At 37.5% G+C, this 22,142-nt stretch overlaps 1 protein-coding gene and 1 long non-coding RNA gene across 7 annotated transcripts in view; both read left to right on the top strand.

Moving 5' to 3' along the window:
• LOC127864613 (zinc finger protein 436-like) overlaps positions 1-22,142 on the top strand; it is a 165,797-nt gene that overhangs the window by 62,928 nt on the left and 80,727 nt on the right. For 2 of the 6 annotated variants that reach the window (XM_052404406.1, XM_052404408.1), the window contains exons 3-4: positions 2,149-2,305; positions 16,254-16,946. The exons of the other annotated variants lie outside the window; for them this stretch is intronic. In XM_052404406.1, the coding sequence (XP_052260366.1) occupies positions 2,149-2,305; positions 16,254-16,946 (850 nt within the window). The remainder of the gene's footprint in view (positions 1-2,148; positions 2,306-16,253; positions 16,947-22,142) is intronic. 6 annotated transcript variants of the gene reach the window in all.
• Positions 18,955-21,561, top strand: LOC127864652 (uncharacterized). The gene is made up of 3 exons (XR_008042181.1): positions 18,955-19,377; positions 20,428-20,528; positions 20,901-21,561. It is a non-coding gene; the product is annotated as an uncharacterized LOC127864652 (long non-coding RNA).

The following is a 22,142-nucleotide window of genomic DNA, read 5'->3' as shown; positions in this document are numbered from 1 at the left end:
CTATAGTAAAACCTCATGGCCGCCAGGGGGTGGGGCATTTTTCCTTATCTGGCTATAGTAAAACCTTGTTAGCACTCTAGAGGCCACATTTATTGTCCCAGTGTTCTACCGTGGTTGCGCCCTGGCGTCATTGGCGAAAAAATAAAATATTTGTCCCCACCAGTTTTCCGTATATGGGTCTGCGGGCGCACAGGAATTAGGATCACAAACTAATCGATTCAGTTTGTAAGTCGGTAAAGTAATTGAGTGAATGTGTGACTAGAACGAATTATTTCATTGGAAGTGACGTCATTTTGCAGCCAATGGTTAATTTACTTTAATAACACTTTATTGGATTGGTAAGTTGAGATTATAACAACCAATCAGATATCAAGGAAATTTCCACACCTAACAAAATGGCGGAAAGTGACCGGCCGAAGAAATCAAAATCCATTTTAGTTTTTTCCTTCAACAAGTAAAATTAGAAAATATGACGATAATAATAACAACACCCCAACGGAGTCTTCCCAAGTCCCAATATCGTTTAGCAATCATGGTAAAAAGTCTGCCCCTTAACGTACATTCCAAGCAAATTGTCTTTGAAAATTGTCTTGTTCACTGTTTGACAACAACAAAATGATATGCAGTTTGTGCATAAAGCACAAAAAAGAAAACGCCTTTACTATCTGTAATTCTAATTATTAAACGAGTGCTGAGTCAAATGACCATAAATCTGTTCAAATTTTTGAAAATATGTTGACAATTGTTTGACAGTTGTAAAAAGTTTGTAAAATGTTCAAGTTTGAATTAAAATGTTACATCCTGTGGGACTGGCTGTCAGAAGAAATCAAGCAAATTTAAGAGTGCAAGTAAAAGGTAATTAGTTTCTGAAAATTTAATTCTGCTACAAATATATTTCTGTGTCCCCAGATTTTTCCTTTTTTATCCGCACTTTTTTAACCCTAACACTGGTCACTGTCCCCAACAGTTAAGATTCACGGCAGATTCACGGGGCGGGGCATTTTTCCTTATATGGCTATTTAAGGCTATAGTAAAATCTTGTTAACACTCTAGAGGCCACATTTATAGTCCGATCTTCATGAAACTCGGTCAGAAGATTCATCCCAATAATATCTTGGACGAGTTTTAAAATGATGCTGGTTGGTTGAAAAACATGGCCACCACGGGGGCGGGGCTATTTTCCTTATATGGCTTTACATGTATATGGCTATAGTTAAACCTTGTTAACACTCTAGAAGCCACATTTATTGTCCAATCTTCATGAAATTTGGTCAGATCAATGATATCTTGGATGAGTTCGAAAATAATTATGTTTGCTTGAAAAAATGGCTTACAAGTGGCGGGGCATTTTTCCTTATATGGCTATAGTAAAATCTTGTTAACACTCTAGGGGCAACATTTACTGTCCGATCTTCATGAAACTTGGTCAGAAGATTCATCCCGATACTATCTTGGACAAGTTCAAAAATGATGCCGGTTGGTTGAAAAACATGGCTGCCAGGTGGCAGGGCATTTTTCATGGTTTTTTACCTTATATAACAGACGCTGAATATCGGCGTCTTCCCCCACCGAACTAGACTGGTTTTTTCCCCTTTCCTGACCAAAATATTACCCCTCCCCCCCCCCCCAATTTTTTTTTTTTTTTTTTTTCTTTTAAATAGAAAGATGTGTCTCATGATTATAATCTCTCAATTCTTTTTCAAATGAGGGAGTAAGTAAACAAATCCCCAAAGTGGAAAATCACGCGTAAAATTTACCCCACATAAGGGCTAAAGGCCCCATCCCCCACAACCCCAAAAAAACCCTGTTTTTCCTTATATGGCTATAGTTAAACCTTGTGAACACTGTAGAGGCCACATTTATTTTCTGATCTTCATGAAACTTGGTCAGAAGATTTGTTCCAATAATATGTTGCTATCTAACGTGAGCGACTTTGGGTCTTTAAGGCCGTCTTGTTATTAATATTAATGATTATGTCTTAAATGTATGGCAAATCCTTATAAAAATTAAAATAGGAGCAGTTTGTTAGCATATATATCATTGCAGTGGCTGAAAATGCTTTCATATGATCTACTAAGAAATTTGTTGTGAAACAATTATCTTTATTAGCTTGCAATCAGTGTTACCATTAAAAGTTCTTGTTTTTAGATTGAACAACTTGCAAGTGCCACCAACGAGGAGTCGATCATCCTAACAGCCAATGTGGCTGATGGAACCCTGAGTCATCTTGGCTCAGACTCGGCCAAAGGCTTCCTGGAAGATCATGAAGACATCAAGTCTCAGTTCCTCAGCTACTGCTTAAAAAGTAAGTATTGGCTGTGTTTTGATGATCCTTTTTAAAATAATTCTATTTGTGTGTCCATGACTGATCAGTATTTCCGTCAAAACAACTTACCTAATATAAAACCTGCACAACAGTGTAATCAATATGTTTAATGGTCTGAAACTTTTTTTGTGTGCAATAAATTGGCTTTTTTATCCCCACTCTTTTTGAAAAGTGTCAATTTGTGGTTATCTCCGCCGTCTGTCTGTCAGTCTGTCCGACCTGGCCACTATCTCCTCCTACATTATAAGCACTAGAACTTTGAAACTTACACACATGGTAGCTATTAGTATATGTGCGACCCTGCACTATTTGGAATTGTGATCTGACCCCTGGGTCAAAAGGTACGGGGGTTGTTGTGAGGCCAGGTCAGAGATTTTCACTCATTTTTAGCTCACCTAAGAGCAATGTGCTCATGGTGAGCTTTTGTGATCGCCTTTTGTCTGTCGTGCCTCGCGCGACATAAACATTTGTCTTGTTAACACTCTAGAGGCCACATTTATTGTCCAATCTTCATGAAATTTGGTCAGAAGATTGGTCTCAATGATATCTTGGATGAGTTCGAAAATGGTTACGTTTGCTTGAAAAACATGGCTGCCAAGGGGTGTTGCATTTTTAGCTCGACTATTATATATGAAATATATATAGTGGTGCTATCCTACTCATCCCTGTGTTGGCGTTGCCGTTAGCGTTAGCGTTGGCGTGCAAATGTTAAAGTGTGTGTACTACCCCAAATATTTCCAATGTCCCTTGACATATTGCTTTCATATTTTGCATACTTGTTTACCATCATGACCCCAAAACCACTGTGTAAACAAAAGCAGACCACTGTATCAAGCATTTTGACAGATTTATTGCCCATTTTATACTTAGAATATGCATATTATTGATAAATCTATGTTAAAGTTTGCATACTACCCCAAATATTTCCTGTGTCCCTTGACATATTGCTTTCATATTTTGCTTACTTGTTTACCATCACGACCTTAACCTATAAACAAGAGCAGACCACTGTATCAAGCATTTTGACAGAATTATTGCCCCTTTTATACTTATAATATGCATATTATTGAAAATTCTATGTTAAAGTTTACGTACTACCCCAAATATTTCCTGTGTCTCTTGACATAATGCTTTCATATTTTGCATACTTGTTTACCATCATGACCCCAACCTATAAACAAGAGCAGACAACTGTATCAAGCATTTTGACAGAATTATGGCCCCTTTTATACTTAGAATATGCATATTATTGATAAATCTATGTTAAAGTTTGACAAAACAACACTTACCTGACATACCACAATGCACTCCACCCAAACCATCCCCCATGCCCCACCCCATAACTCCCCCCCCCCACCCCCCAAAAAAATAAAATATTTTTTTTTCTTATTTCTGAAAGATCATCTATTAAATGATTACACACCCACATTTTTACCTCCCCCTCTCCCCCCCCCCCAATTTTTTTTTCTTTCTTATTTATGAAAAATCATCTATTAAATGATCAAACACAGACATTATACCCCCCCCCCCCCCCTCTCCATGATGGCTTACGTTATACTGTCAAGCACTTGAATAGTTGAGCGCGCTGTCCTCTGACAGCTCTTGTTTCTTATATGACTATATATGGTAGGGCTGTCACGATTCACCAGTATATCGGTATATCGCTGTGCATGTCGTGAAAAAAATCGCACCGCTGTACGGCGTTGCCCCACAGGTTTTTTTAAATATTATTATATTAGCACAGATATAAATACATTACATAAATATTTTGATATAGATATCGTTTTGAAAAATGTAGAAGCGATTCAAAAGGGCTAAATAAATAATTCGTTAATATCCAGGTCAAGCAAGCGCTTCCACTTGTAGATGTTTAACTTTCACGTTTAAAATACGGCGATGTATGGGTCCGTACCTTTTTTGGAATTAGGGACAGATTTCCTTTGCAAATAAGTTCATAATTATCCAAAAGATGTTTATTCTATTTCTTATTTTCTTTCTTTAGTATATCGATCGTTCAAAGCATGGCACTTCCGAATCATGTTATCTTAAGATTCTGAATAAGTTGAGGAAGAGTCAGAACGCTACAGATTTTCTATACTGGGCCCGCTGACTCAGCATTTTGAACATGCCCTTGAAGCGTTCGATTTACACAGATCGTAGTCACAGCTATTGTAAACAACATGGCGGACATTTTAAAAAAAGACGCGAACAATAACAATGACTACTTCTATCAAGTTTATTACAGTTTCTTTTACAGTTTCTAGTCATACTATGATACCAGTGTTTTCTGATTATTGAGTTTAATAAAGTTTGTAAAACTTGTTATTCTGCTGTTTTCTTCACAGATACATATTCTGTAAAATATCACGGTACGTACCGCGATACAGTGTTGCCGTACCACGATATACCGCGGTACGCTCACGGCGTATCGTGACAGCCCTAATATATGGCTATAGTAAAATCTTGTTAACACTCTAGAGGCCACATTTATTGTCTGATCTTCATGAAACTTGGTCAGAAGATTCATCCCAATAATATCTTGGACGAGTTCGAAAATGATGACGGTTGGTTGAAAAACATGGCAGCCAGGGGGCGGGGCTTTTTCCTTGTATGGCTATAGTAATATCTTGTTAACACTCTAGAGGCCACATTTATTTTCTGATCTTCATGAAACTTGCTCAGAAGATTTGTCCCAATGATATCTTGGATGAGTTCAAAAATGGTAACCTTTGCTTGAAAAGCATGGCTGCCAAGGGGCGGAGCATTTTTCCTTATATGGCTATATATGGCTATAGTAAAATCTTGTTAACACTCTAGAGGCCACATTTATTGTCCAATCTTAATGAAACTTGGTCAGGAGATTCATCCTAATAATATCTTGGACAAGTTAAAAAATGATGCCGGTTGGTTGAAAAACATGGCCGCCAGGGGGCTGGGCATTTGTCCTTATATGGCTATAGTAAAACCTTGTTAACACTCTAGAGGCCACATTTATTGTCCACTCTTCATGAAATATGGTCAGAAGATTTGTCTTATTGATATCTTGGATGAGTTCAAAAATGGTTAACGTTTGCTTTAAAAAAATGGCTGCCAAGGGGCGGGGCATTTTTCCTTATATTGCTATAAATGGCTATAGTAAAATCTTGTTAACACTCTAGAGGCCACATAAATAGTCTGATCTTCATACAACCTGGTCAGAAGATCCATCCCAATAATATCTTGGACGAGTTCGAAAATGATGCCGGTTGGTTGAAAAACATGGCCACCACGGGGGCGGGACATTTTTCCTTATATGGCTATAGTATATAAAACCTTGTTAACACTCTAGAGGTCACATTTATTTTCCGATCCTCATGAAACTTGGTCAGAAGATTTGTCCCAATGATATCTTGGATGAGTTCGAAAATTGTATTCGTTGCTTTCAAAACATGGCCACCAGGGGCGGGGCATTTTTCCTTATATGGCTATGGTAAAACCTTGTTAACTCTGTAGAGGCCACATTTATTGTCCAATCTTCATGAAATATGGTCAGAAGATTGGTCTCAATGATATCTTGGATGAATTTAAAAATAATTATGTTTGATTGAAAAACATGGCTTCCAAGGGCACGTTTAACCAGGTTTTCCAAAGGAAAAAACTGGTTATTAGATTGGCGAATGCGGGCGGGCTGGCGGGCTGGCGGAACAAGCTTGTCCGGGCCATAACTATGTCGTTCATTGTCATATTTTAAAATCATTTGGCACATTTGTTCACCATCATTGGACGGTGTGTCGCGCGAAATAATTACGTTGATATCTCCAAGGTCAAGGTCACACTTTGAGTTCAAAGGTCAAAATTGGCAATAAATGAGCTTGTCTGGGCCATAACTATGTCATTCATTGTGAGATTTTACAATTATTTGGCACATTTGTTCACCATCATGGGACAGTGTGTCGCACAAAAGAATCACGTCAATATCTCCAATGTCAAGGTCACCACAACTTAAAATAGATTTATTTTGAAACAAACTTACAAAGGGGGTTAATTTTGTTTGTTCATTTCAAAAGTTCAGTTTGAGTTGTCTCCCTTAATCAGATTTTTTTTCACAATGAAAACCTGGTTTTGTGACAATTTTGTCCCTTGTTTCTTATATGGCTATAGTAAAATCTTGTTAACACTCTAGAGGACACATTTACTGTCCGATCTTGGTCAGATTAATGATCCCGATAATATCTTAGATGAGTTCAAAAATGATGCCAGATGGTTGAAAAACATGGCTGCCAGGGGGCGGGGCATTTTCCTTATATGGCTATAGTAAAACCTAATTGTTAACACTCTAGAGGCAACATTTATTTTCCGATTTTCATGAAACTTGGTCAGAAGATTTGTCCCAATAATATCTTGTTATCTCAGGTGAGCGACTTTGGGCCTTTCAGGCCCTCTTGTTTAATGTTATTTTACATTAACTTCTTCAGTTCTACACCAAATTACTTGATATTGATACTGAACATCTCTTATGACAGTATGGTCATTCTCTACTATTCATGGCCCAGGGGTTTCACTGGCCCCAAAAAAGTTGCCGCCACTTTTTCGCTGCGTGAACACTGTCGGTTATTCCAACCTTATTAATAAGAACAAGCCTTTAAAGAAACCTTACTACATTAATGTCATTGACTATATTATCACTATAAAAAGTATGTTATTACATAAAAAACACAAAGTACCTTCGTAAGTTATACCTTCATAAATCTTAATAAGCTTTATTTGTATATAAATAACATTTATTCAACTTGATAACAACACAGATAACCAAAATAATATAATAATGTTAACGTCAATGCATTAAAAATTATGCTGCATAAAAGTTTCAAAATTAATTATTTAAACATAGAATCACACCAATGTACATCATTTGAAAGGGAAAAAGAAATAAAACATCAGAAAATAAATCATCTCACTTCAAATTGTTAAACAGTTATATTTGGTCATTTGGACATAATATACATCTGCTTCTGTTGTTAAAACTTTTTCTGTTAGTGGTGGATGATTTCCAGGTTCAATTAAATGAATGTTTTTCACGCCTATTTCCTGACAGAAAGGCCCAGATAATTGCCACCATCCATTCTAGTTGCCTGAAATAACATAAAAAAATATTTTTACAAACTATCAACAACAAACCAACACATACATGTCCCTATCTTTAAATGTCCGAATTTTAACATATCCGAAATATAGTACATCGAGTGAACGATATACTTTTTATTTCAGAAATTTTTGGTATCTTAATCAAATTATATCCTTCCCAGAACAGTAAAATAATGAAACTATTAAACAGAATTAAATGCTCTCAAATACCTGTTGAAACAAGTTTTTATTTGTTTTTGTGGAGAAATTAAATGCTTTTGCCAGCCCCATGCCATGGTTTTGCTTAAAGAAATAGCGGCCCTAATAATCATTATAATTATTGATCGTCTTGACAGTTTGTCCCCATGTTACTTAATTTAAAATCCGATAATAACGCCTATAAGACTTGACAATAGCAGTAAAAACACCGTTTCTAACACTTACAGTGATTTCAATTTATACTCTGCACTGTAGGTGGCTAACATCGTTGTATATCAATATTTACATCTGACAGACGCTGGCCGCTTATGCTCGGTCGCGTGCTTTCGATACACAGTATACATTTTTGGATAGGATTTAAGCGATTTTTTTTAATTCGCCACTTAAAAAAAATAGGAGCCACTTTTAAAACTTTAGCACCATTTGGCACCAATGGCGATCGGCTGCGAAACCCCTGATGGCCCCATTACTAACCCTGGGTCAAAAGTTATGGGGGTTGGGGTGGGAACAGGTCAGAGATTTTCGCTCATTTTTATGCCGCCCTTCGAAGAAGAGGGGGTATATTGCTTTGCTCATGTCGGTCTGTCTGTCGGTCTGTCGGTCGGTCCGTCCACCAGGTGGTTGTCAGACGATAACTCAAGAACGATTGGGCCTAGGATCATGAAACTTCATAGGTACATTGATCATGACTCGCAGATGACCCCTATTGATTTTGAGGTCACTAGGTCAAAGGTCAAGGTCACGGTGACCAGAAATAGTAAAATGGTTTTTGAATGATAACTCAAGAATGCATACGCCTAGGATCATGAAACTTCATGGGTAGATTGATCATGACTTGCATATGACCCCTATTGATTTTGAGGTCACTAGGTCAAAGGTCAAGGTCACGGTGACCCGAAATAGTAAAATGGTTTCCGGATGATAACTCAAGAACGCATACGCCTAGGATCATGAAACTTCATGGGTAGATTGATCATGACTCGCAGATGACCCCTATTGATTTTGAGGTCACTAGGTCAAAGGTCAAGGTCACTGTGACCCGAAATAGTTAAATGGTTTTCGGATGATAACTCAAGAACGCATACGCCTAGGATCATGAAACTTCATAGGTAGATTGATCATGACTTGCAGATGACCCCTATTGATTTTGAGGTCACAAGGTCAAAGGTCAAGGTCACGGTGACCCTAAATAGTAAAATGATTTTCGGATGATAACTCAAGAACGCCTTTGCCTAGGATCATGACACTTCATAGGTACATTGATCGTGACCCGCAGATGACCCCTATTGATTTTCAGGTCACTAGGTCAAAGGTCAAGGTCACAGTGACAAAAATCGTATTCACACAATGGCTGCCACTACAACGGACAGCCCATATGGTGGGCATGCATGTTTTACAAACAGCCCTTGTTCACCAATTGACTTCAAATTATTACTGAACATCTCATGGTCAAGCTTGTATGGTCCTATTCCACTACGAAAACAAGCTCACGATTCGCTACGATTGATCATATTTATTGGATCGGGAAGACTTGTGACAGTCTACGATTCAGTTATGACACTGGTATGATTGAGTTACGACGAATTGTGGTGTTTGATTGAAGTCTTGCGAATAGGGTCGCATAGGTCGAATAGGGTTGCGAATAGGAACGATGCATATCGGTCACGACTAAGCTAGGACCTCACCGAACGCACCCATGAATTAGGCGCCAATATCTATTGATATTGATCTAATTCGCGAGAATCTTAGCGGGCTCGCAACTCACTCGGGTGGAACTCGTGAGAGTCTTGATCTAAATCGTGAGAATCTAAGCGGGCTCGCAACTCACTCGGAGTGAACTATTGAGAGTCTTGACAAAGTGAGTCGTAGCTGATTTGTAGCCAGATCATTTGATCACCGATTTCCCGATTGAGTCACAAATTACCTACGAGTCCATTACGACGCCCAAGAACGCAATACGACGCTGTTGCGAGTCAGCTGCGATTAAATTCAGTCTTGGAGGTCCTGGCCAAGTTTTAAACACGTTTAAAATCTGGCCACAATTTTCGGGAGCTCTCGAGTTGCAGGAATCACTTATGACCGGCCCACGACTAGCTACGAATGAGCTAGGACCTTCGCCGATTGAGCTACGAATGTCCCCAACCTCAAAATATTGGAAATCGGGACAAATCGTGGAGAAACGGATCGTAGTGGAATACCCCTATTAGTTATTTCAGTATTATTAAAATCAAAGCCAGATTGGCAGTCAAGACCCCTATTTCAGCATGATTAAAATCCAAGCCAGTTTGGTGGTCAAAATCCTGAGCTATTTTAGCGTTATTAAATCCAAACCAGAGTGGCGGTCAAGACCCAAAGCTATTTCAGCATAATTAGTATACCCCCACAAACGAAGTTTAGGGGGGTATATAGGAGTGAACTTGTCTGTCTGTCTGTCAGTCTGCCGGTCGGTCGGTCTGTTGGTATTAAGTGTCCGCTCTCTAATTCAAGTTGTTTTCATCCGATCTTTACCAAACTTGGTCAGATGTTGTATTTAGATGATGTCTAGGTCAAGTTCCAATATGGGTCATGCCTGATCAAAAACTAGGTCATGGGGTCACTTAGTGCGTTTTACACACTTAACATGGTGTCCGCTCTCTATTTCAAGTAGTTTTCATCCGAACTTCACCAAATTTGGTCAGAAGTTGTATCTAGATGATGTCTAGGCCAAGGTCAAACAGGGGTCAAGGCATGTCGAAAACATGGTTACGGGGTCACTTAGTTTAATCATTGAGCATGGTGTCCGCTGTTTTTTGTGAAGACAACATGCAAAATATTATGTGTCAATGCGGCATGTGGGGGTATTCTTCACGTTTGTGACAAAGCTCTAGTTAAAATCCAAGCAAGTTCAGTGGTCAAGATCCAGAGCAAATCCAAACCAGATTGGCAGTAAAGACCCCGAGCGATTTTAGCATTATTAAAATCCAAGCTAGTTCGGTGGTCAAGATCCAGAGCTATTTCGGAACATAGAAAAATCCAAGCCAGATTGGCAGCGAAGACCCCGAGCTATTTCAGCATAATTAAAATCCAAGCCAGGTTGGCAGTCAATACCCCAAGCTATTTCAGCATAGTAAAAAATCCAAGCCAGTTTGGCAGTTAAGATCCCAAGCTATTTAAGCATTATTAAAACCTGAGCCATTTTGGATGTTAAAACCCGAGCTATTCCGGCATAATTAAAATCTTAACCAGATTGGCGGTCAAAACCCCGAGCTATTTTAGCATACATAATTAAAATCCAAGCCAGATTGGCAGCCAAGACCCCAAGCTACATTGTATTTCAGTATAATTTAAATCCAAGCCAGTTTGGTGGTCAAGACCCTGAGCTATTTCAGCATAATTAAAATTTAAGCTAGATTGGCGGCCGAGACCCCAAGCTATTTTATCATTATTTAAATACAAGCCAGTTTTTTGGTCAAGATCCCAAGCTATTTTATTATTATTTAAAACTCGAGCCATTTTGGCGGTCAAGATCCCGGGATATTTCAGCATTTTCAAAATACATGCCAGTTTGGTGATCAAGATCCCAAACTATTTCATGATCATTCAAATCCAGCCCAGTATGGTGGTCAAGATACCGAGCTTTTTCAGCATAATAAAAATCTAAGCCAGTTTTTCGGTCAACACCCCAAGCGATTCAGCCTTAAAAAAATCCAAGCCAGTTTGGTGGTCAAGATGATTAGATCCGGAGCTATTTCAGCCAAATTAAAATCTAAGCCAGTTTGGTGGTCAAGATCCTGAGCTATTTCAGCATAATTAAAATCCAAGCCACATTACCCACCCTCGGGCCCAGCCCACAAAGGCCACACCACCCAAAATTGCCTTTTCATCCATCCGTCCTGGCCAGTATCTCCTCCTTCTTCAGCGTTTTTCCTCACCACTTTGGGACTGCATGGTGCCGGTACCGGTCAAATTGGGAAAATTAGCATTGTTTTCATCAAAATTGGGAAATTTATTAATTATGCTCGAATCTTAATAAAGCATATACTAAACTTTAAAAACTGTGTGATTTCTGGTTTATTTTATATTTATTATTGAATATATGGACAGAATAAAATACTTGCATTTGCCACATAGGAAAATATGACATACCTGTATTTGAATTCATACTTAAAATTTAGAAATCAAAAGTAACGCTGCTATGTAGCATTGATTAACACCTTTACAGGCCTTTTTCTGTCTATTTTGGGAAAAAGTACCTAGCAAAATTGGGATTTTTCGAGTTGCGAAATCTTCCAAATTGGGAAGAATTTTCATCGACAAAAACATTATTTGGGAAATTATTTTTCTGATGTTTTCTTATTAAATGTAATATTTTGATACATAGGTATTACCTAAAAAATGCTAAGAAAGTATTGAACTGTTTTTGTTACCATGCAACAGTCATTGTCCACTGCTAACTTAAGTATGTGTATGATAAAAAATCGCAGACTTTGTTATGCTTGAAGTTCACATAAAATACATAGTTTGATTAAGTTGAGATGTCATTAAGGATTTTTGTATGAATATTCACAGTCAAAGAACCTGCATTCAACATATTTTTATTCAAAATTCAAGTTGCCAAATGTCTGAAGGCAACCATTTTTTGAAACACAAAAGTAAAGCTGAACATCATAAATGTACAGTATTGAAATGTTAAGAATCTACAAAGTGAAGTGAGTCTGAATCTGGCAGTGACATTACTTGCTTGCTCAGAAACCCCTTCTGGGGAACACATACTAGCAGTCTGACTTGGACTACTGGGAATGTTAATGGGCGAGTCAGATTCTGGGTTAGTTGCAATAATCCAACTCCCAGCTATTGACCCTCCGTGAAGGGCTGTACGTATGTACCCATAAAAGCTCAGAGCATTCAAGAAGAACTAGATTCTGGGTTAACCGTAGACTGACTGGAGGTAATATTTAAGCACACAACATTCAGTTTGTGTGTTCCTTTCGAGTCAATTTATCGTATTTTACTTCGATTGTACTTCGAATAATGCTACATTTTTTACACTTGGTCCGATTTCCGTAATTTTTTACCCAAATTTATTAAAGTGAAACTGGTCCACATTTATCGGACCATCGATATTGATTCTCGACCAATTTACAATAATTAATGCGTACACATGGTTATCACTTATTGTATACATATCTGATCATTCTGAATAATCCAGCACTTCAATGTTTAAAAGCTAATTCTGACCAAAAATGACCGTAAATGTGTCTTAAGAAATGCATGGATACAAGCGGCCACCATTTTGTCTGAAGTGTCAAGACCGCAAAATTGCATTATGAAATACGATGACGTTCTACGTAGAATTCTCATTGGCATGCTAAAACACGGCACCCGATTATTTAAAACACAGTACCTACAGAGAAACGCATTTTTCGGTTTCGATTATTTCGGTCGGAAATTGGGATTTTTTTTTTGATAATTGGGGAAAAAACATCCATATTTGGCATTGGGAATGGAATGGGTCTGAATACAGGGTTTTTTCAGCACTGTTTGCGCCTCCGGGAAACGGAGGCATTTTCAAAGCAAACGGACCCAATCGAATTTTGATTGCATTTTTCCCAATTCCAAAAAAAAAAATCTTCCAAAATCGTAAAAAGTAAACATAATTTATATCTAAAGAGTGACTTCCCTTCATTCGCGACGTAATAAAGCCTTTAGTGACACAGATTTTTTTGGTGTATTTGCCGGATGCATTTACTCTCAGCGATGACGTTCGAACTGTTCCGCATTATACAAGAGTATATAGAGCCTCACAATACACATTCTATACCATATCTGTAGACGCTTATTTTCAATCATGGCTTTGCACAATAGTAAATATTACATTAAAAAAACACAAAAAATAGACGCTAAAGGATGTGTAACGCTATCATCGATGTTTTCGAAACGCTCAGAATCTTCCAAAATTACTGCCGCGAGTAACCCTGTACAGGCAGGCTCGGACGATACGCAACAAAATTTAACAGCAACAGAAGTAATGCCAGGGCCGTCAATCACAAAATCGGCAACTGAATGCTCAGAGCCTTGTAAGAAAGTTGTAGTTCAATCGTCATTAAATACATTAAAGTATGAAATGAAATACCCATGGTTCTATTTCAGCTCGGCCAAAAATGTTGCTGTAACTTGTGTTTGGGCAGTGTTCGTTTTGCATGTGTTTATATAAAGAAAATTTTTAAACCACAGACTTATTTAAGCATGATTAAATCTTTTTTTTCCCCAAAATGAGCCGTTTCACGAAACAAAAATTCCCAAAATGGGCAATTTTGTCTATAAAAAATTCCCAATTTGGTCAGACTCCTTTTCCCAAAGTAGGCAGAAAACCCCCTGGAATATCGGACCCGTGAGATAGGCAGAAAAAGGCCTGCTTTAATATCAGAATTGTATCTAATATCATGTTTAATAGACATTTTAAAACATCTGAACAATCAAGGATTTTGCATGCTTTGTGACATCAATTGCATACATGTCATACATTGAATAATCAAGACTTGTTATATAACAGCAAAATTATTCATCAAAGTGATGTCTGCAACTAATAAAATTAAAATTTAACAATTTAAATATCAACTTTCTACCAAACTATACTATATAATAATCTCTATTTGGAACAACAGCTATTCCACTTAACATACATGTATCTTTCAAAAGTTCAGTAGCGAGACCTTACAAAAGCAATTAACCAGATTTGAGAATAATTCAAATTTAAACTGCAGAGAACACACGAATTCAAGTGTTCAAACATTGTCTGCTTGCTCAATTTATCAGAAAGTAAATTATTTAAAAAATCACAATCTACAACTTATCGACCGTTTTTTTGTTTATTTTGTGGCGATAACCCTTCGATTTATGCGACGCCATAGTTGCTGGTAATTCGCGAAATTGTGTTGCATTTTGATTAAGATTCCCCTTATCGAGTACAGGAGTATTCAAACAACGGGAACCAATTGATATATCGTCACCAACAGTTGCTGCAGTTACTTCCCCTGTCTGTTAACAAGCACTGATTCTAGTTAAACTCGACTTTCCTGATAAAACAAAAGAGCAAACATCAACAATTTCTATGTCCCCCACTATAGTAGTGGGGGACATATTGTTTTTGCCCTGTCTGTTGGTTGGTTGGTCTGTTGGTCTGTTTGCGCCAACTTTAACATTTTGCAATAACTTTTGCTATATTGAATATAGCAACTTGATATTTGGCATGCATGTGTATTTCATGGAGCTGCACATTTTGAGTGGTGAAAGGTCAAGGTCAAGGTCATCCTTCAAGGTCAGAGGTCAAATATATGTGGCCAAAATCGCTCATTTTATGAATACTTTGGCAATATTGAAGATAGCAACTTGATATTTGGCATGCATGTGTATCTCACGGAGCTGCACATTTTGAGTGGTGAAAGGTCAAGGTCAAGGTCATCCTTCAAGGTCAAATATATGGGTCAAAATTGCTCATGTAATGTCACTTCTGCAATATTGAAGCTAGCAATTTTATATTTGAAATGCATGTGTATCTCATGGAGCTGCACATTTTGAGTGGTGAAGGGTCAAGGTCAAGGTCATCCTTCAAGGTCAAACATTCACAAACACATCATGTTTTTTCCTGCCGATTGGCAATTTGTTTATCTGAATAGGGAATTTCTATTTTGAAATTGGGAAAAATGGTTGCATTGGGACTGGTGCCCATTACGGAACTAACTTAATAAAAAGGAAAAACGCTGCCTTCACTATTATCACTAGAACCTTGAAACATAAACACATGGTAGCTTGGGGCATGGGGATACGCGTCAGCCTCTGCCATGACATTTCTAGTTTCCAGAATGACATTAGCTTCTATTTGGTGATTCAATTTCATTTTGACTTACAATTTGTACATAATTATGCCCCCCTTCAAAGAAGAGGGGGTATATTGCTTTGCTCATGTCGGTTGGTCGGTCCGTCCACCAGGTGGTTGTCAGATGATAACTCAAGAACGCTTGGGCCTAGGATCATGAAACTTCATAGGTACATTGATCATGACTCGCAGATGACCCCTATTGATTTTGAGGTCACTAGGTCAAAGGTCAAGGTCACAGGTGAAGGTCACAATTACTGGAAATAGGCATTTTAAGGATTTAGCATGGTTCAAACAAGGGAAACAACTACCGTTTATGCATGTTCTTTTTGTTACAGCATTTGCCTCCCTTGTAATATATTTAAATTTTACCAAATGTAAGGCTAACTGCATTTTTGTAATGCATACTACTACTACTACTACTACTACTACTACTACTGCTGCTGCTGCTGCTACTACTACTACTACTACTACTACTACTACTACTACTACTACTACTACTACTACTTCTACTACTACTACTACTACTACTACTACTACTACTACTACTACTTCTACTACTACTACTACTACTACTACTACCACACTACCACCACCACCACCACCACCATCACCACCACAGTTCACAGTGACAAAAAACGTATTCGCACAATGGCTGCTACTACAACTTATAGCCCATATAGGGGGGCATGCATGTTTTACAAACAGCCCTTGTTTTATTAACCTTATAAAATTTGTGTTTCTCATCAGGCCACCACGAGAGGAAGCAAGAGCAAGAACAAAGGGATAGGGAGGAGGAAATGCGGAAGGCACAAGAGGCTGCAGTGGCTTCCTTTGCATTTCAGCAACAGCAAGCTCAATCCATTCAGTCCATGGGCTCCATGAGTAACATGTCCCCCAGGGAGCCAATGCCTCGTTTCCAGGCCACAGCCCGATCACCGCCGCAGCAGTTACGGCCTCCAGGTGGAGGGTTGCGACATAAGCCATATCCAGTGAAACGCCCAATCCAAGTAGCAGCCTCCCCAGTCAGATCTCGAATGACGTCAACCGCCAAGCTTGATGGCCAAACAATCAAGCTACAGCTGGACGACGAAACCTCCAACCAAAGTGCACTCAGTCAGCCATCTTCACCAGCATCTCATCAGAACATGAAATCTGAACCAGGAACCGACGACGCAAACTCAGAATCATCCTCATCACACAACGAGCAGAATCAAGAAGGAGCAGACTTGTCTAGTTTAGTGTCAGGTGATAACGGTGAACATGATCCAGACGTCAGTGTTAAACTTGAAGCAATATCTGAAGCGGAAATGGACTTAGAAATCACTGATTTAAAGCCTGGGAGACATAGGCAATCCCAGGATTGGGGCGCTAATGCCATGGGAATGAACTTTGACCCAACTGGTGCTTCTGGTTCCCAGGCAGACATGACAGTGCAGCAGGGTTAGTGCTATGTTTTCTTTTTACTTTACAACATTTTCCAGGCTGTTGTATGATTTGGTTTATTTATTTCTTGAATTCTTACTGGGTAGTTTTTAAACTTTCACGTAAAAATGGTGTGTAAATTGTCCGATGAACGAATCTGTATGCATTTGAAAGTTTCAGTCAGCTTGGCAATCATTGACCATGGCATAGCATTCCTTATTCCTAAGTCCAGCATTATTTTCAACATATTTATTTTTGCTTTATTGCATTAAAAGCCTTAGTCTTAATTAAATGTTATTGAGTCCGTGTCCCGCTTGAACCAGTACTTGGCGTTATTGGGATAGATTTAAAGTACGATCCCTCAGTACCCGTCATTAGTATTCAATTAATAAGCCAGCTGCAAAATTATCTGTCAGCATGTTGATCAAAGTAATAGCTGGAGTATATGCAGAAATGTGACAGTCCAGTGTCCATGCAATGCAAGAGTAGCATTTATGCATATGACTGTGTACCAGTAGCACCATTTTATCGAAAACTGTCTTAGTTATGTTGGGAGATAATTTTTCATCAATCAGAAACTGTCTGGAAAATGGTGAACAGTGCTCAAGTCTTTTGCTTCTATGGCAGCGATGTTTAAATGTGATGGGCAATATTCATTAAAATGTTGTTTTTTTTAAATAAATGAAATTTCTTTTCAAATGTTGACAAGATTGTACGACAAATCTGAATGCACTGGTGTTAGCAGCAAACAGTATACAGAATATCAATGAATTTGTCATTAAACAGCATCGAGTCTGGTAAGGTTTCCAATCCTCAATATTGGTTCGATATCGCCAGTTGCAGCAAAGATATACACCCGTCTGTAGATCTGCCATAGTCATTAGCACTTTTCTATGGAATTCCATAGAAAATATTATAGAATTCTACGGAAATCGATGGAAATCCATGGAATTTGATGGAATTCCATCCACTTGCCAATTTTCCATCTGAAGCTGTTATGGAATTCCACGGAATCTCGACTAAAATTCCATGCATTTCCACGGAATGTATGGAAAACACCATGGAAAGTTGGACTTAGCCATTTTTTTCAACGGAAATCGTTATGGAAAATAACTTATACATTTTCTTGGATGGAAATCAATGGAAAATAACTTAGAAAATTTTCGCTGGTTGTCTGAAATGTATTTGTAGTTTAATACATGTATGAATTTATTTGCGTCATGTATTTTGTATTTAAAAGAAAATGCAATAAAGATAATTATAAATTTGTTCTAGAAATTGGAACAGTTCTGGAACTGTTCCATATTTGTGTTCTAAAACGTATGTTCTGGAATTGTTCCAAAACAGTTTTTTTAGAATAAATCCAGAACATTTGTGGAAAATGGCTTAGGACTGAAACTGTTCCAATAATTTCAAGAACCTTTTTAGAACATTTCAAGGACAAAATATGGTAAAAAATTTCTTAAAATGTTTTAAAATGTAGTTCTAGAACACATCTAGAACGCTTTAAGAACCAGTAAGTTCTACAAAAGTTCTTATGGGGAATAAGAACACATATAGAACACCTTACACTTACAAATAGTCAAATAGACTTCATAGTAGCGACAGCAGCAGCAGCAGTAGTAGTAATAGTTGTAGATGTAGTAGCTGTATTAGTAGTAGTAGTTGTTGTTGTTGTAGTAGGTGTTGTTGTTGTAGTAATTGATGTAGTAGCAGTAGTGTTTTTTATATCAGTAGAGGTTGTGGTGGTAGTAGTAATAGTAGAAGTAGTAGCATTAACAGTTTCTGTAGCAATAGTAGTAGCAATAGAAGTAGCAGTAGTAGCAGTTGTTGCTGTAGTAGCAGTTGTTGCTGCTGCTGTTGCTGCTGTTGTTGTTGCTGCTGTTGTTGTTGCTGCTGTTGCTGCTGTTATTGTTGCTGTTGTTGTTGTTGGTGGTGTTGTTGATGCTGTAGTAATTAAAGTAGTAGTTCTGCAGAAGTAGGAGTAGTTGTTACTTTCAAAGCAATTTCTACAAGTTAAAATTCCTTAACCCTGTCCAAGTGGTATACACACTGTTTTTTCTCAATATCAAACTCAGCCAGTCCAGGTTGTCAAATAACAATCTATCTGATAAGCCAAGCATGTGTTATACATCAGATGTTGGGTATGTTTACTGCAAATCTATTGGTTATAAGATATAACAGCCTTTTCTAATTGGCTGAATTCAAATACAGAAAGTTTACCTGTTAGATTGAAACATGAAACATGGTGGACAATGTACTGGTTTAACTTGTTAAAATAAAGTTAAAGACATTTAACAAACAGAAGAGTTCATTAGTTTTTCCATTAAAAACACTTTCTTAAAATACTTATGTATTTATATCATTTGGAAAGTGACACGAAATATTGCTAAAGAGTGATGCATACAGTGTTTGAGCAGTCTGTCTAGGAATAGAACAACAACTGAAGGTTTGTGATTTTTATTATTTCTAAATATTCCTTTAAATTTAATCTTCTTATGACATTATTGTAGACCTTTTTATGTGATATTTGAGGTTTTAGTATGGCAAATATTAGTTTAAAAGCAGCTGTCACCCAAATTTTCACTTAGTGGAGTTTGCAGGTTGAAAAAGGAAGTAATAAGACCTATGTGGAGAAATTAATAACGTTGAATGTAGTATTGGAATTTTATCATGCAAGGTTATGGAACTGCAGGCTAAGGAAGTTTTTTACTGTGCATGTTGAGTACTCAATGCTCATTAATGGTGTTAATGTTTATTATTATCCCCCGCCATAGGCGGAGGGATATTGTTTTTGGCATTGTCTGTCCATCCTTCCATCCTTCCGTCTGTCCGTCTTTCCATCCGTCCGTAGCCATATCTTGGAAGTGCTTTGGCAGATTTCACTGAAACTTGGTATGAGTATGTATATGGATATGAGGATGATGCATGCCAAATGGCATTGTACACCATTAGTTAATAACAGAGTTATGGCCCTTTGTATCTTGAAAAAATCCTTTTTGTGTGTCCAAGGCCATATCCTGGAAGTGCTTTGGCGGATTTCATTGAAACCTGGTTCGAGTATATATATGGATAAGAGGATGATGCACGACAAATGGAATTGTACACCATCTGTTAAAAACGGGGTTATGGCCCTTCGTATCTTTAATAAATGCTTGTTTGAGTGTCAAATATAATACTTATGTGTCCAGAAGCATGTTGGCGGGGGATATCAATTCAACGTATTTGCTTGTAAATAAAAAATTAAACCAATGGAATTGGTTTTTAGGTATCTGAGTGTGCATTTTCATACCAATAGAATTACACATCATTCTAATTATAGCAATAATAAATTTGCACTAATCATACCAACAAATTAAGTTATGCTTTGTGCTTTGCGATGTATTCACTTCGTTTTTAGTTCTCTTTTGAAAGACCATTTAACAACTTAATATTTAAAACAATTCATGAATTACGTTCCCTATACATTTCATTATGTGCTTTAATTACCATTGACCAGTTGATGGAAGATACTGCAGAGTTTGGCAGGGAAATAATCCAACAGCAAAGCGGCTCTTTAAGCGCATTTACCTAGAGGACTTACAGGGCCACAAATTCATGGTAAATATTGTCATGCCCTGGGCTAGATAAGTTATTTAATGTTAACCACCTGAAAGTATTTTGTCTTTTTGGAATTCAATATATTGGTCTAAGTCAGTTACACTTTTCTGGATCCTGGGATAACTTTAAAAGTTCTAAGTATTTTTTCATGAAACTTGAAACATGAACAGATGACAATAAGGACATTTTGCACGTCATTTCATGTTGTTTATAATGCAAGAATTCTGGTTGCTATGGCAACAAATATATTTAACAAACTTAAAATAGTGAAGTTTAACAGGTAGGGGACCATATTGCTTTGCAATCTCTTGTTATAGTTTGAATGTAAATAACTCTTTGCTTTAGACATTTTTATGATTTTTTATTCTGTAGAGCACATGTGAGCAGTATACAATGTACCTCATACCAAAACGGACCCGGAGGCAGTGACTGGTGTTCAATATTCTCAGAAGAAAAGGAAAATGGCAGTGGAAGACTTGGACAAACATTTTTAAAAACTAGCCTCTGTGTTAAGCCTGGCAGTCTGTGGCTGGTGACATGTTTTATTTTGGTTACTTCTTGTATAAAAAAGACCAGTTATTTATTTTGTAAATTGTATTTTGTGTTTGTTTTTTGTCTTAATATATTTGTTGTTGTTTTTTAATTTAGGAAATTGAAACTTGGATAATTGAATTAAGTCCATGTTCAACAGTACTGAGCATAGTATAATAAATAACAAATTTACAACAGTTGTTAATTTGTTATGTATTATTATTAACTATGCTCAGTACTTGAATACTGGCTGTCTGCATGGGAATTTGTTTTCTAGAAAGTTGGTTTCAGACTTAAATATTAGAAGTTAACCTTCGGAACTTTTCTAGAATTGTACTGGAACACATCAACTGGAACTGAACTTCTGTTATCATACTGAAAGTGTTCTAGAATTAATAAGGAACAGTTGTTGAACTTTAAAATTTATGAGAAAAAACTCTAGAACAATTGTGCGTGATGTGTGTGTGCATGTAATTGTGTGTGTTTATGAACATATGTGAGAAAGGAAGTATACTTGTCATAAGACATAAGAAAAATGTAAAATTCTACTTCTATGTTTTATATTGTGCTATGGAATTCCACGGCATTCTATGGAATTCCACGGCATTCCATGGAATTCCACGGCGTTCCATGAAATTCCACGGCATTCCATGGAATTCCACGGCATTCTATGGAATTCCACGGCATTCTATGGAATTCCACGGCATTATATGGAATGCCACGGAATTCTATGGAATTCCACGGCATTTTATGGAATTCCATCCCATATCAAGTCCCCCTTCTGTTTTTTTTTCACTTTTCCATTGATTGCATGGAATCGGATGGAAAGTTAGTGCCAATACTCCACGGAATTCCATCTAACAATTTCCATAGAATTCCATATGATTCCACGGCAGATCTACAGACGGGCAGCCTGCAGAACTACTGAAATTGCCATTTAACCGAGTCTGGTCTATGGTTTCCAATAAATCAATATGGGTCCTCCTGTATTGCCATGGTTGGCCCCATTGTGGACATAATTTATTAACTATCAGGCCTTCTTATACAATTTTCCAATAATGCCAGCCCTAGATTGCCATGGTT

This window comes from Dreissena polymorpha, chromosome 1 (genome assembly GCF_020536995.1).
Source record: "Dreissena polymorpha isolate Duluth1 chromosome 1, UMN_Dpol_1.0, whole genome shotgun sequence".
NCBI classification, from domain to species: domain Eukaryota; kingdom Metazoa; phylum Mollusca; class Bivalvia; order Myida; family Dreissenidae; genus Dreissena; species Dreissena polymorpha.
Note: the sequence above shows the minus strand (reverse complement) of the source record. Positions and strands in the feature narration are given on the sequence as shown.